At 41.0% G+C, this 16,580-nt stretch overlaps 1 protein-coding gene across 2 annotated transcripts; it reads left to right on the plus strand.

Annotated features, from left to right (window-relative positions):
* The first annotated feature begins 3,355 nt into the window (after positions 1-3,355).
* On the plus strand, positions 3,356-16,015 carry LOC114460920 (protein shisa-6-like). 2 transcript variants are annotated; one of them, XM_028442792.1, is made up of 8 exons: positions 3,356-4,172; positions 5,331-5,573; positions 5,665-5,781; positions 7,258-7,400; positions 9,036-9,110; positions 13,391-13,636; positions 14,560-14,914; positions 15,586-16,015. In XM_028442792.1, the coding sequence occupies exons 1-8, from the start codon at positions 3,832-3,834 to the stop codon at positions 16,013-16,015; spliced, it is 1,950 nt and encodes a 649-aa protein (XP_028298593.1). In that variant the 5' UTR covers positions 3,356-3,831. The 2 variants fall into 2 exon arrangements, with proteins under 2 accessions (XP_028298593.1, XP_028298594.1); XM_028442793.1 differs by lacking the exon at positions 9,036-9,110.
* Positions 16,016-16,580: the final 565 nt, after the last annotated feature.

Consider the following 16,580-nt stretch of genomic DNA (forward strand, 5'->3'; position numbering starts at 1 on the left):
TGTGTGTGTGTGCGTGTGTGTGTGTGTGTTATGGGGGGTTTAGTTTCTGTGACTTTAAAGCATGTTTGTTCCTACGAGCACACAGTCATATCCACACTATCCTTGTGATTGCCATGGTAACCATACGCTCTCCCTGTGCTGCTACAGTCACTGTCCCCCCCCCCCACCAGGCTTTGTTTAAACCGCTCTGTCATTGGTCAACAAAGGATTTATTGGTTAATGACTGTAATTATTCTGCCCTCCACACATTAATAATCTACTGTATCAAAGGAAGAGTCAAAGAATCAGAAGGATTGTAACCTGCAATTCAGCAATAGTCAGGGGCCAGGGAAGTTCAGGCTTGACTTCACAATTTCTGACACAAGAGACGATGCTCTGTGATTGTGTTGATGATGTCATACTGACATACTACTCACACTAACGTATTACTCACACTAACGTATTACTCACACTAACGTACTACTCATACTAACGTACTACTCACACTAACGTACTACTCATACTAACGTACTACTCACACTAACGTACTACTCATGCTAACTTACTACTCATACTAACTTACTACTCATGCTAACGTACTACTCATGCTAACGTACTACTCACACCAACGTACTACTCACACCAACGTACTACTCACACTAACGTACTACTCACGCTAACGTACTACTCATGCTAACGTACTACTCATGCTAACTTACTACTCATACTAACTTACTACTCATGCTAACGTACTACTCACACTAACGTACTACTCACACTAACGTACTCCTCACACTAACGTACTCCTCACGCCAACGTACTCCTCACGCCAACGTACTCCTCACGCCAACGTACTCCTCACGCTAACGTACTACTCACGCTAACGTACTCGTCACGCTAACGTAATCGTCACGCTAACGCACTACTCACGCTAACGTACTACTCACGCTAACGTACTACTCACGCTAACGTACTACTCACGCTAACGTACTACTCACGCTAACGTACTACTCACGCTAACGTACTACTCACGCTAACGTACTACTCACGCTAACTTACTACTCATGCTAACTTACTACTCATGCTAACGTACTACTCATGCTAACGTACTACTCATGCTAACGTACTACTCATACTAAGTGTGACGTCTAAATGAGTATGTCGTACATTAGATAGTGTGAAAAGTTTGAGTGTGTGAGAAATACGGGGATGTGTACTATAATATGGGGACATTTTTTAAGTGTGCACACTAGTCATACTCAATTGTCCCACGTAGAGATGTTGATCATTTGTTTTTACAATATTTTTGTGAAAAAATTACTTTTTTGCATTGTCTCCAATGAGTTTAATTAGTTTAATAAAGATTTAATAAGTTTAACAGTTTTAATAAAAACACAGTGATGGACTTGATGATTTAAAAAAGGTTTAAATGTAGAAAAGTTCCCTTAATGTTGGCATTTCATCTTTAGTGTTTTTCACCATCTGTGACTCACTAACACTGCAGTAATGAATGAATGAATGAATTAACGTTGATGTTAATTAGGCTGGATTAACTGTGACCTGGAAACCAGACACATTCATTCTACTGAATAATTCACACTGTGGAGTTGATCATATTATTATAGAAATAAAGCTTTTGTTGCTTTATTTCTATAATAATTTAATAATTCTGTTCCTTGGCTCTGGATCATGATGTTCATCAGGAGGCAGCTGCAAATAAAACGTCGCTTTGATTCTCGCCAACAGGCCAACGGTCAGGCTCCTCCCACTCTGTGCACTGCGGGCCTCATTCAGTAAACGACACACACACATGTGGACTCTATATGGCATCTGTCATGTTGCCTTTTCTGCGTGTGTGTGTGTGTCAGATGAAAACATGGCGTCTCATCACTGTGAGAAACGTGACTTTATAAATGTTTGTTCCTCCTCCTATAAACGACCTCTCCGTGACCTTTCCACCCTGTGCTGGGCCCTGATTGGTCGAGCATTAGATTACTGCTCCTTCATTGGAGTGTGTAGTGTGTTTGTCTTGTGTTGTCATTCTGTGTTCATGGAGTTGTTTTGTATGATGTCATTTTTCAGAGCTTTTTCTGACAGTCTGTGCAGCGACTGTGTCATATTCTCTCCAAAATCCATCATTTAAGGAACATTTAAGGCAAAATAAAGGGGAGAGATTTTTGGGGTCCATCCATAAAGTCAGTGAAATGATGGTCCATTGTTCTATGAATCTGTGATAACCACATTTATTTATTCATCTGAATAATATCCACTGTTATCCAGGAACGTTTACTATTATTTGGGCCATAGTATATAGTCATAAACCACAGAAATGTGTTAAAAGTTGCAAAGTGTGGGCAATGGAATAAAAAAATGTAGGGAAGATTAGCTTAAACTAGCAAAATGTAGGCATCGAAATGGTGAATGTGGTTAAATTGGCAAAAATGATCATGAAATCTGGTGAAAAGAGGTTAAAAGTGACAATAATGGGTCAACATGTGTGACATTAGGTGTAAAAGTGGTAGAAAGTGTTTATAAGTGCTGAACATGTCTGGAAAGTGGAAAAAATGTGCAGAAAGGCATTAAAATGTGATGTAGAAGTGTCAGAAATGGGAGAAATGTAGCAAAAATACATTAAAAGGAGCAAAAAATATGGCAAGAAAAAGTGACCCCAAGGTTGAAAATTTTATTTTAGTTTTTTAATTTATTTATATGTGTATATATATATATATACTGTATATATATATTTTTTAAAGTGGTAGTTATGAGCAGAGTTGTTCTGTGACTAATGACGGCTGATCATCTTTTTCTTCTTCTTCTCTTCCAGTGTCACTGCAGATGTGACGGAGGCCGACGCCCCTCGTTAGCGTTTCCTGCATCGTTCCCTTTATTTTTACTATTCTTCCTTCGTCGTCCGTCCTTTTGGTGCCAAACACACACGCACACACGAGACGAGCTAAAACCAAGAGGCCGTTTGTTAGGTCCTCTTAAAGCCGTATGAAGCTCCTCCCCCTCGCTGTCTTGTCTCCATGTTGCTGCTGAATGCTGCCATGGCGATGGCGTGCGTTAACGATTCAAAGTGCTTTATATCCACCTTCAGGTCTACTTCCTGTAGGAGAGTGGCTTAGCTCCGCCCCTTTATCCTCTCGGACCTCTTCCTGTACGATGCAATCTGACACCTCTCACTGTTACGCCATCGCCGGCTCGTCTAAACTAACGCTCTTTTTCTGACAATCCCTGACGTTTTTTTTTACGCTCAGTTTTGCCGTCATTCAATTCGAGCGCCGAGTTGACGGATGAATTCGGACACTTTCATGTCTGTCGTGTGGGCGGAGCCGCGCCGCCGCGCTCGAGCCGGGCCCACTCCATCCTTTGTCCTCTTCCGCTGGGCTGCACTGAGTTCAGAGCAGAGACGCTCGCAGGAAGTGGGAGTGGCTTCCCTCGCTCGCCTCCTTCCTCGGTTCCTCCCCAGGATCTGATGCCAAACCTCCAATGCAGACTCACCTTTACCGAAAAAAATCAACTTCACTCAGTGCCAAATGAACACCGACTTCCTCAAACCGTCGTTTATGCCACGCCCACTTTTTACATCTGACAGAAGTGCCATCAGCTCCGTTTACATCTCAATGTTTACACTCTCAGTGAATCGTAACTCCTGTTTACACCGATCTCATAAGCCCCGTCCCCTGAAACTCTGACCTCATTGTTTACGCCACTCTCATAAACCCCGCCCCCTCAAACTGTGACTGACCTTATTGTTTACACTGTGTTTGTCAGCGAGCGCCGTTTACATTCCTGTGAGGGCGGGACATGTCCCGTCCATCGTACGTTCATCTTTAAAGACACTTTGACGCAATGTCGCACTCGCCTCCAGCGGAGATGTTGTACCTCGTCCTCGTACTTCTGCTCGTGTCCGGCCTCGCCCTCGCCGACGTCCGGACGCCGAGCGGGAAACCCAGCAGCACTTTGCTCCTCCTCACTGGCCTGAAGAGAACTCCGCCCCCTCTGCGTCCGGCAAAGGCGGCCGAGGTGGAGGATGGCGACGAGGGTCGGCCGGCCGCGGCAGAGCTCCCGCCGAAGCCCCTCCCACAGAAGATGCTGCCAAGCAACGTGACGGCTGACGCCCTGAAGCCGCCACTCGGCGCCGCCCAGGTGGCTCCACCCCCGAGGCAGCTGGTGGACGTGGACGTGTGCAGGTAGGACAGAACACCAGGAAACGACCCACGTTTATGATCCTGAATGAAAACATTTTCAAAATGAAATTCAAGAAAATGATTTCATAAACATAAGTGAAGCCCCTTCAAAATAAAAGCCAAACATTTTGGTAATTTTTGTTTTTCTTTTTTGATAAGAAGAGTCGTTTAATATTACTATAATATCCTAATAATTAAATTATAATAAGTCATCATAATATAATAAGAGAAGTCATTTAATTATACTGGTGATTATTAAGTGGATGATAATAATAATATTATTAATATTACTATAATATAATTGTAATTTGATTATGAAAATTATAATAATAATAACTAGAAATTGCATTGCCATGACAAATTGTGGCTGTAGCTGCAGAATGAAAGATTTATCTGCAGTTCATGAGCAGCAGCTGTTACACTTTAGCAGAGCTAATCAAGCACTAGCATGACAAAATCAGCCTCATCTGCATAATTAAATTATATTAAAAGTAAAAGTGTTAAACATTAGATAGAATCATTAAAACTAAGCAGTGGAACATTTTGATCTTTGCTAAAGTTTAACTGATTTATTAGCAGGTTAAAATATGGTCAGAAAAATAAGAAATTAAAAGATTAAAAATAAAAAGTGAAATAGTAATATAATTATAATTTGATTACAATATTTATCAAAATAATATTAATAATATTAATAATAAGTCCATCTGGTCCAGGAAAACATTTAACAATAACATTTTAAAACATTACAATAGAAACACTGAGACTCTCTTGTTTTTGTTTTGTTAAAATGTTTTAATGTCACTGTATTTATCGCCTGTCGATGTAAACAGAATAACTTAAAATATTTACAGAAAGGAAAGAAACAGAGAAAGTAGCAGCTCTGATAACTGGGAGCATTAAGCATCTCCATGGAAACCGTACTGTTGGTATGTGTCCGTGTGTCGCCGTCACGTAAAGGGTTAAATATGAGGCGTCCTGCACGCGCTCAGTGGCGTCCTGTGTCGCAGCAGTCGTCTCCTCATCCCGCTGAGAGGCGTCCTGCTGTTGCTAAGCAACGTGGACTCCACTCTAAAACGGGTCGAGTGTGTTGGCGAGCGGTGTTGGAAGCAGCTCTCACTTCAGACGGTGTTTTACATTAAGCTCCTCCCCCTTCCTCCTCAGGGGCTACTATGATGTGATGGGACACTTTGACAACACCTTCAACTGCTCCAAGGGCAGCTACATCTACTGCTGCGGCACCTGCCACTACCGCTTCTGCTGCGAGCACCAGAGGAACCGCCTGGACCAGGAGGCCTGCAACAACTACAACTCCCCCGTGTGGGCCGACCCCCAGGGGTCCGTCACCACGCCCACCGGCAACAAGCCCGCCCCCGACTTTGAGACACTGCAGCAGCAGAACAACAGGTGAGCCTCAGGACACGCCCCCTGGTGGACACTCCCCCAATTGGATGCATGACGACCTTTGACCCCGTGCTGTTTTGTGTCCTCCACGCAGCACGGCCTACGTCATCGGGGGGGTCATCTCCTTCACGCTGGTGGTGGCGGTGGGCGTGAGGATCGCATTCAGCAAAGTGGCACGGAGACCCCGAAACAGAGACGTCAACATGCCCAGGTCAGTTTGTCGTTAACTTCAGCCACCAGAGCGTGTCAGCACACTGTTTAAGGGAGAGTAAAGGTCCCTTAGGAGAGCTCTTTAAAGTTATTTACAAATATGTCCTAAAACTATTGAAATGTCTTTTTTAGTAGATCTATGTATAATAAACACATTATTATTCAATTCAACTTTATATATAAAGCGCTAATTATAACAAAGTCATGAGTCCATAGCAAGAAAGAAAAAACCCAACAAGATCCACATGAACAAGCATTTATGATGCATTTATGTCATATTCACATTTTTTTAATTTCTTTTTAAAAAATACAACTATTTTACAGTTTTAGAGCCTGTGTTCCTCCATCTTTAAATCATGTGATTGATGATGTCACACAGCCCCACTGCCTGTAAACATCCCATTGTTTTCTATTGGAGTGAAACATTCAACCTGATTTATAGATTATTTAGTAGATTTATAGATCATTTAGTAGATTTTAAAATCATTTAGTATTTTTTAAAATCATTTAGTAGATTTTAAAATAATTTAGTATTTTTTAAAATCATTTAGTAGATTTTAAAATCATTTAGTAGATTTTAAAATCATTTAGTAGATTTTAAAATCATTTAGTAGATTTTAAAATCATTTAGTAGATTTTAAAATCATTTAGTAGATTTTTTCAGACTAAATGACGACTCCTGCTGCTTTTGGTTGTTCTAAAAAAATCAGTAAAAAAGTTAAAGACATCAATGTAAAAAATGTGCGACCCGAAAACAGTTGTGACCACATGGGGCGATAGTTCCAACTCTGAGGTTTGGTAGTAGACAGAGAAGCAGAGAAGAAGAGCTCTCCTAAGTGTCCTTTACTCTCCCTTAAACAGTGCGCTGACACGCTCTGGTGGCTGAAGTTAGTGTCTTCAACAGTCTGTGATTTACTCGCTAACTTCAGCCACAAAACAAACACAATCAGAATCATGAAAAGTTACAGAAAATATTAAAACCTTGTTATAAAAAATAAGTAGCCTTAATCTCAACTTTTGAAACAATTTTTGGAAAAAGCTGCTGCACAATCAGGTGTTTTAAGTCATAACAATCACAGAAATTGGTGGTGAAATCCTAAAGGTTCTGAGAAATAGAAAAAAGGTCATGGTATCAATTTATTTATAGAAACTGTTTTTTATATGTAATAAAATATACAATGAATTGCAATTTCTATTAATTTCATGTAATTTTAGGGAAGAAATAGTACATCTGGATATTTATCATTATCAGGATATAAATCTGCCTATATCATGATATAACATTTTCTCCATATCGTACAGCACTAGTTTAGGGGTTTTTTAGTCCCTCCTGTCATCACTAGGGTGTTTCTCACCCCCTGGTGACCTTCCCTCTGTGTTTAAGGAGTGTTGGCTCACACTGTGTCTCTGAGGTCATGTTTTTTGGCGTTCTCTCGTTCTTATCGATGATGCTAACGTGTTTGTTGCTAAACGTCAGGTCTCTGGTGGACATCCTGCGTCACCAGTCCAGTCCAGTGCAGCAGGTGGAGAGGAACAGCACGTTGCTGAGCTGCACCGCCTCAGACGGACGAACGTCTAAGAGCCTCTACACGCCCGTCCTGCAGAGCAAAGACAACCGCAGTGAGTGAACGCCGCGGGAAAAAACAAGGTTTTAATGAGCGGGTTAGCATTTACTGATGTTTGAGGTCATGTGACGGGAACAGAAACGCAGCGTTTGTGAAATGGTTCATTGTTATTTTTGTGCTTTGTTCAACTTTCTTCTTCTTCTTCTTCTTCTCTGTCGCTACGTCTCTGCTCTCACGGTCCTTTCAGGAGTCCTCACACGTACATATTTAACACCTGAATGATAAACACACACTGTATATAAGATGTTTATCAGCCTCATCATCAAACACTGAAGCCTCAGAACAAATACAGCTTCCTCACACTGTGACATTACACTTCCTATACTGAGGAATACCAATATAAACCTCTAAGAACCAGTATAAACCAATATAAATCTCTAAGAACCAGTATAAACCAGTATAAACCTCTAAGAACCAGTATAAACCTCTGAGAACCAGTATAAACCTCTGAGAACCAGTATAAACCTCTGAGAACCAGTATAAACCTCTAAGAACCAGTATAAACCAATATAAATCTCTAAGAACCAGCATAAACCTCCAAGAACCAGTATAAACCTCCGAGAACCAGTATAAACCTCCGAGAACCAGTATAAACCTCTGAGAACAAGTATAAACCTCTGAGAACAAGTATAAACCAATATAAATATCTAAGAACCAGTATAAACCCGTATAAACCTCCAAGAACCAGTATAAACCTATAAGAACCAGTATAAACCTATAAGAACCAGTATAAACCTCTAAGAACCAGTATAAACCAGTATAAACCTCTAAGAACCAGTATAAACCAGTATAAATCTCTAAGAACCAGTATAAACCTCTGAGAACCAGTATAAACCAATATAAATATCTAAGAACCAGTATAAACCCGTATAAACCTCCAAGAACCAGTATAAACCTATAAGAACCAGTATAAACCTATAAGAACCAGTATAAACCTCTAAGAACCAGTATAAACCAGTATAAACCTCTAAGAACCAGTATAAACCAATATAAACCTCTAAGAACCAGTATAAACCAATATAAACCTCTAAGAACCAGTATAAACCTCTAAGAACCAGTATAAACCAATATAAACCTCTAAGAACCAGTATAAACCTCTAAGAACCAGTATAAACCAATATAAACCTCTAAGAACCAGTATAAACCAGTGTTTGGACAACAGGTCCCATCTTTCCTGCTGTTGTGCTCTAACTGGTGACCGTGTTAACTGATGACCAGCTAATGCTCAGACTCACCAGTTAACACTGATTAAAAAAGTCATAAACAGGTTTAGAACATGATGATAAATAGTAGATCTATGATCTGTGATCTATGATAGATCTGAAGTAGTTGAAAAGCTCTGATGAGATGGAAGTAAAAAATAATAATTGATGTATTACATTTTATTGTACTTTTATGTACACAAGGTAATCAGTGAGCTAATGCTAACTAGTCAGTGTGTTGCTCTACCATTGCTGTGATTGGTCCACAGTGTGAGAACGCTCCTGTGATTGGATGACGTTGTCTCACAGCAGAGATGAAGAGCCTCATGTGGCTCCTGAAGGCTCCGCCCCCTCTCTCTCTGTCTCTCTCTCTGTCTGTGATGCTCTCTGGCCCCGCCCCTCAGTGTGTGGCTGTGTTCTCTCTACAGAGGTGAACTCCCTCCATCATGTTACCTCTCAGGGCGCTGCGCCTCCTGCGTCCCCCAAACACGCCGCCACCATCGGTAAGGCTGGCTAAGCTAGCTCAGCGGCGCCGGGCGGCACACACTGAGTGTGTGTGTTGATGATGTCACACACCTGAATGTGCTTGTGTGTACCCACACCTTCACCTTCACCCGCCTGCTGCCAAAAAGCCCCCCCTACCCCCCCCACCCCCACCCCCATTGCCATGGAAACCAATCATGGTTAGTTTGATCCACACGTTCACATTTAGTTCACACTGAGGAGGGGAGACCACACAGTTATTGTTTTTGTGTATTTTTGGACTCATTGTAGTGTTTAAAGGGGACATATCATGGTTTTAAATCCTTTCTTTTTACATATAAATCATACAGTTGTGTCTATATAAAGCAGAACTGCACTGCTTGGGTCTGAATTCCTCATTATTATAGCTCCACCCCTTTTCTGATGTGCTTCTGAGAGCAACTCGTTTTGGTGCTGTCTCTTTAAATGCAAATGAGACACTTCATACCCCGCCCCCTCTTCAGGTGACACTCGGTTCAACTCCACCCTTCTCGGCCATTTTTGTAGTTTGATAGAAGAGATACGGCTATGTAGCGGTGCATAAACTTTTTATTCACACGTTATTTACAAAATGTCAACAACGTTAGACTTGTCCATCCAGCCTTACATGTTCCAGCCAGAGTCTGACCCAGTGGAGCGAGATGAAAATGAAGATGATGAACCTGCAGAACCCTAACAAGTGAACTAACACAAGCACCGAGCTAACGCTAGCGCCAAGCTAACGTCACGAAATGCATTTTAATACAGTCTTTTCAAAGACAAAAACGTCAAAATGAAATGACTAATGAAAATTTTAGACTTAAATTAAATCACGTAGGCCATATCATCAAGGATCTAAAACGAGCACACAGCGCTAACATATGAAGACGGTGCTAATGCTAATGCTAACAAAACAATGACAGGGACGTCTTATCATCACACTTTTTAGCGTTATTTACAGCTTACTGAAGTGCTCTGTTCATCGTCTCCAAAGATAGAAGGAATTGAACCCTCAATCAGACAAAGTCTTTCTGTAAATCCTTCTTTATACTGGTGGAGGTTGATGAAGCAGTCATCATTGAAGTGCTTCACACACACAAAAATGACCTTATCCACAGATGTGGTACATTTCTATAAAAAATAAAACTCAACCAGACACTTTGAAAAGGTTCTGATGCTGGGAGACGGTGTAATGAAGCGTGTGGGTTACTACATCCAACAACCCAACATTTAGACTTATCCTCTCGTAACTTCTGCATCCTTGAGCTTGGACTACAAAATAAAAGCCAGAAATAAAAATGGTGGATTGCTCGAAGTGTTGGACCTGGAGTTGATGTCCTAATTTGGCAGTTCTGCTGCAAATACTGTGATGTAATAGTTCAAAAAACATAATAGAGAATAGAAAAATCAAAACAGATTGAAAAATATGAGCAAAACAGAATATAAAGATATCTACGGAGCTCCTGAAGAGACTAATTTGATTTTTTCTGTGCTTCTAAACACTCTAAATATACAACAAAATGCATTTAAGGGCTAAAAAAGTGGATTTAGCATCATATGTCCCCTTTAAGTCATTTTGTGTTTTAGTGGTTTTTTGGGACACATTTTGTATGTTTTTCTGATTGTTTTAAGTTTCTTTTTTTTTTTTTAGCTTTTCTTGTTGAGAGTATTTTTGTTATTTTTTAGTGTTAGTTGTCTTCTTTTGAGGCACTGTTTTTTAAGTGATTTTTTATTGTTTAAGTTATTTTGTGTAATTTAGTTGTGGTTTTGTGTGTATTTTTGTGTCTTTTTGGACACATTTTAGTTGTTGTTTTATGTGTTTTTGTGAGTCCCTCTGTCTTTTTGTGTATTTGTTTTCTTCCTCACATGTAGTCCTAAAACGCTCTCCACCTTTTTATGTATTTTTAGACTCACTGTAGTGTTTAACTCATTTTGTATGATTTGTTGTTATTTCGAGTGTATTTTTAGATATTTTGTGTTTTTCTTCTTGTTTTGAGCTTCTTTTTCTCTGTTTTTGTGTATTTTAGTTGTCGTTTAATGTGTTTCTCAACTCATTGTGAGTCATTTTTGTGTATTTGTTTTCCTCCTCACATGTAAACATGAAGCTTCTAAATGAATAATATTTCATTCTAATAAATATATTTTAGTTTTTTCAGTTTTAGTTTTGTAAATTGTAAAGTGTCATTATTTTTACATTTTTTACCAACTCTGTGAAAGAGTTTAAACTAATGTGATGGATCTCACTGCTGAGGCTCCGACCGCTCGCTGCTGCGGTCCAGTGGAGGCGGTTGCCACGGCGACGGGATGTGAGGCTGATCTCAGCTGATGAGCCGCTAACACCTACACACACACGCATCCCGTGAGGAGCGTTGTTATACAAGCAGCAGGTCAGAGCTGGAGAACGCACAAAGTATCACGGAAGGGTTCTCAACTCGTGGGTCAAGACCCCAAACTGGATCGCAGAATTGTTTTAAGCAGGACACGATAAATAAGGGTTTAAATATACCGCTACACACACACACACACACACTTATAAGTCCCTGTGTGACCTGCACCTTCACGTCTGTTTGATGTTCAGTGATGATGTAATACAGTTTAAGCCCCGCCCCCTCTAACCTTACATAAGAGGAAACACTTTATGTGTATCAATCCATGCTTTGGCTTTTTTGCACAGACCTCTGTGTTTGTGTGTTTTTGTGTCTCCTGTGTGTGTGTGTGTGTGTGTGTGTGTGTGTGTAACTTCTGTGTTTAATGTGTGCGATCATTGGTGAAGGCTCCGCCCACTAGAACCAGTTTAATGTTGGTGGTAGACGACGAGCTGCGAACACAAAACAAGAGAAAACGGGAGATTTGACTCATTCAGAGAGGGATAGAAAGTGTATAGATCTATAGATATCCACCACATAGAGTTGAACCTGTAGGTTGACTAAAAACCAAGGATTCCAGCAACTTCTTGTTTTCTCTTTTTGAGTCTTATGTTACGGTTTCATTTGTTCAGATAACCTTTTTTCAGGAAATGTACTTTGATCTCCTGACATGTTTTGACTGTCAACTGCCAGTCTTCCTCACAGGTGTCTGCTGATCGCTTTGATATGTGACTGATTTCCAGCAAGTTCATTTTGACTTCTTCTTGAATAATATGTTATGGTTTTATTTATTCAGACAATATTTTTTCAGGAAATGTATGTGTAAAAAAAAAAAAATAATAATAATAATAATACAGTAAAATATAAAAATAATAAAGTTAAAAAAATTATTATTATGATTAGCAATTATTAAAAAGAAAGTTTACTGAAATTGAGTAAGAAAAAAGAAACAAAAATGAATGATAATGAATAAACAAAATATTAGAAAATTAAATAAAAAATATTGTCAGTCTTCCTCAGAGGCGTCTGCTGATCGCTTTGATGTTTCCTTGACTTCAGCGTAAAAATTCCAGCAAGTTCTTTTTGACTTGTTCTTGAATAATATGTCAAGGTTTCATTTATTCAGACAACTGTTTTTCAGGAAAATTATCAGCGATCAGCAGACACCTCTGAAGAAGGCTGGCAGTTGACAGTCAAAACATGTCAGGAGATCAAAGTAAATTTGCTGATAAAAATATGACTAAGACTAATCAGACTAAGTTTAAGACGAGTGAGGAAGTAAACACTGACTGCTCCATGTCTGCGTACCAGTTGTGGTTTACACCAGTGTTTCTCAAATGGGGGTACGTGATGACTCAGCAGAGGGTACTTGGGAGAGAGAGAGGGAGAAAGTGGAAAATGAACAAATAAAGTGTCAGTGTTGGTCCTAAACCAGGCAAACTGATAAAAACTAAAGAAATAAATCTATTCAGGAGCCACTAAATCAGTGTTTTTCCACCATGGGGTCGGGACCCCATGTGAGGTTGCCTGAAATTTCTGAAAAACTAAAATAGATTTTTTATTTTATATATATACATGATCAAAAACGAATTATACAAAATAATTTGTGTCTTTGTGGTTGCCAGAAATTCTTGATATCAAAATGGGGTCACGATCCAAAAAAAGGTTGAGAACCACTGCATTAAACACAGTTTATTTCACTTATTTACAAAGTTAGATTCTTTAAAATGTGTGTTATCACTCATTCATTCCATCATTATGATCTAAAGTTGTTTTTAAATAGTTTTCTAAGCAAAATGTTGTAGTTGGACAAAGGTGGGCTTGGATTCAGAAATAAGAGAAAGGGGGACTTGAACCAAAGTTCGAGAACCACTGGTCTAGACCTTAATTGTCCCTCGTCCCAACTTTCTGTCCAGAACGTGGACCACGGATGAACAACACGCCTCAGCTTTCCTCGGGGCCCAAGCTGATCTCCAGCAGCACAAAAGGCCCCAGTGGCGTGGGTGGAGTCATGGGTGGAGTCATGGGCGGAGGAGGAATGAGACACAACAGCAGCCACCCCAACTTCTCTCACTCCTTCCACAACCTGGCTCAGCTGCCCCTGTCCTACGAGGCCACCATGAAGCCCGAGATCAGCCGCTACAGCTCCCTAAAGAGGCTGGGTGAGTGGGGAGGGGGAGGAGTCAGGGTGAGTGGGAGGAGTCAGGGTGTTTAGTTGAGAGATGCAAAGATGCACTAAATGGATACTGTGGTATGTGGAGGTGAAACCCAGATTGAGTCATCATTTAGTCTGGTTACTAACTGAGTCACTACAGCTAATGTGACTCTAACAAGATAAACAGCTGCAAACGTGTCAAACTAATGTTTGTGTTCATTTATCTCCTGTTGTTAAACAATAGAACCTAACCAAACATCTACTGTCATACAGTATATGGTCTTTGATGGAGTCAAATTCACTACAGGTACGGTTTAAAACCATAGCAGTGACATTATTGGTGGTTTTTACGCCCCCTGGTGGTATTCACATACATTTACAAATCAGTCTATGTGTAGCAAACGTCACCAATGTTCCTTCATTGAGAACATTCTTAAAGGAGAAGTAGCATTGATTTTGGGATATTTATTTTTATTTGTTTTAAAAACTTCCACAAACACTGATACTGTGTAAAATTCTCTGCTATAGACCTTTATTTTCTGTATTGATATGAAAGAATTAAAAAGCAAAGTGTTTTTGTTTTTAATTGAGCAGTCTATGCAAAGTTATAGAAAATAATAAAACCTTATTATAAAAATAAGTTGCCTTAGTCTCAACTTTTGCAACAATATTTGAAATTTACCTACAGTATATTGTTATAACATTTTCTCCATCACTCGACTGAATAAACCTGTACTCATCACATTAGAGCTCTGCTGCCCCCTGCTGGTGGAGAACAGTAGTTAGATTACCCTCTGGTGATGGAGCAGATGCCACTTCTTCACCAAAAAGTTCCTGAACCTTTTAGTTCCTGAACCTTTTAGTTCCTGAACCTTTTAGTTCCTGAACCTTTTAGTTCCTGATATGTTACACTAAATGTTTCTGTCTCAGAGAGAGAACTGGACGACTACGGCTACCACTCGTCTAAGCGCCGCTCCACCAACGCTCCCCCCTCCTTCCACTCCTCCCAGCACCACCTGCCGTGGGGGGGCGACTACACGCTGAGCTCACGAGGCACCCTGCCCCTCCACATGCCCTCCACCCCCAACCCCTACCCGCTGCCCCCCACCGCCCCGTCGCACTACGGTGTGTCCAGCTTCGACCGCCCGCCGCGCCGTGTTCGGTCCCAGGACCAGCTGCTGGCGCTGGGGGACACGCTGTCACGTCTGTCCAAGAACCAGCAGCACCAGTACCATAAAGCCATGATGGGAGGGGGGCGGAGCTCCACCTCACAGCTGCTACGCAGGTGAGACGGGACAAACCATTTCGATCTGTTCTAAAATATTTAAAAGGACAAAAAAGGAGACGGAAGTACTGTTGGAAAGAATAATAAGGATAAAAATAGTATTACGTTATAAAATAATAATAATAAAGTCAGTAAATATATATAGTAAAAAATATTAATTAAGTTTAGGTATTAACAATAATAACAATAATAATAATAATAATAATGAGGTATAAAAATAACATTAAGTTTAAAAAAAGAATTATAATAATAAAGTAAAAATAATAATTAAATAAAATAGATAAATAATTAAATAAAAAGAAAATTAATAGTAATAATTAGTTTAAAAATCAATCATAATAAAAAAAACTAAAATTGTTAAAGAAAAACCTGAAGGTAAGAAACAAATAAATTAAAATACATAAACAACGTTTTAGATAATGGAGAAAAAAAAATAGCATTTATTTATTTGACTTTAGCACGATTAAATATTTCCACATTCAGTCAAAGCAGCATCTAAAAATCCACTGTAAACGTCCAATCAGAGTCAAGGCCTCCAAACGCTGCTCTGAACATTTTAAAAAGCGTTTAAACTTGATCAAATTATGCGTACAATTAAAAAGAATCTAAAAAGTTAAACATTGATGAGACGCTCAAATCTGCTGTAATCTGATTTGTTGTTTGTTTTTCAGGTCTCATGAACGGCTCCTGGTGTCCCCCGACCGCCTGGAGGACCGCCTGCTGATGGGTGTGGTGATGGGCGGGGGCGGCGGTGGGGGTGGTGGAATGATGGTTCCCACCATGGGGCGCCTCTCCCACCACCAGAAGGCCCAGTCGCAGCAGAACATCTGCGTCACGCCGTCCATGGACCGCCATCACATGGTCAAGATGAACTCCCACCCGACGTCTGGCTACGAGCACGACCGGGTGCCCGTTACCGCCATGGGCATGCACAGCGGCTGGGACCCGCACGGCGGCCCCGTGGGCGGTCACCCTAGTGCCCGACGCATGGCCTTTGCCAACAAAAGGCAGAACACCATCGAGCAGCTGCACTTCATCCCTGGGGTGGGCGGAGCCGGCCAGGGCCTGAGGACGGGCAGCAAGAATGAGGTGACGGTGTGAGGGGGGGGGGCAAGGGAGGGGCGTGTAGTGGGAGGGCGAGACCAGAGGGAAGGGGTGACCAGAGGGAAGGGGCGACCAGAGGGAAGGGGCGACCAGAGGGAGGGTGACCAGAGGGAGGGAAAGAGCAAAGGGAGGGCAACCAGAGGGTAACTAGAGGGGGTAAAATGAGCGTAGAATTTTGTGGTCTACATCCTGAGGACTGTTCTCTAGAAACTCCACTCTGAGGACAGCTCTGAGGTAACGCCCTAAAAATGAGGACCTAAAACGAACCAAGGGACAAACTAGAGTGGACATCTATGAAGACGACATTCTGAGGAAGAACCAGAGCGACGCTCTTTTCTAACGACGCCCACTAGACAAAACCTTGAGTCAAAGTGGACGACGCCCCAATGACGCCCTGAGGGTGAAGAAGTCACTGAGGCTTCTCTCAGACATGACATCACTCCATCTAGCCATTCTTTAAAAAGGGAAGCCACGCCCACTTCACAAGAGCAAAAAAAAAGCGACTGAAGGCAGTCCTCTGTGACTTTGGTTTGTGCTGAGTCACAGTTTAAGGCGCTGTGGT

Source organism: Gouania willdenowi, unplaced genomic scaffold (assembly GCF_900634775.1).
Source record: "Gouania willdenowi unplaced genomic scaffold, fGouWil2.1 scaffold_85_arrow_ctg1, whole genome shotgun sequence".
Classification (NCBI taxonomy): Eukaryota; Metazoa; Chordata; class Actinopteri; order Blenniiformes; family Gobiesocidae; genus Gouania; species Gouania willdenowi.

Coding starts and splice junctions, on each gene's coding strand:
- LOC114460920 (XM_028442792.1), top strand. CDS start 3,832: ATGTCGCACTCGCCTCCAGCGGAGATGTTGTACCTCGTCCTCGTACTT. Junction 5,574..5,664: donor CTGCAGCAGCAGAACAACAG/GTGAGCCTCAGG, acceptor TCCTCCACGCAG/CACGGCCTACGTCATCGGGG. Junction 7,401..9,035: donor GCAGAGCAAAGACAACCGCA/GTGAGTGAACGC, acceptor TTCTCTCTACAG/AGGTGAACTCCCTCCATCAT.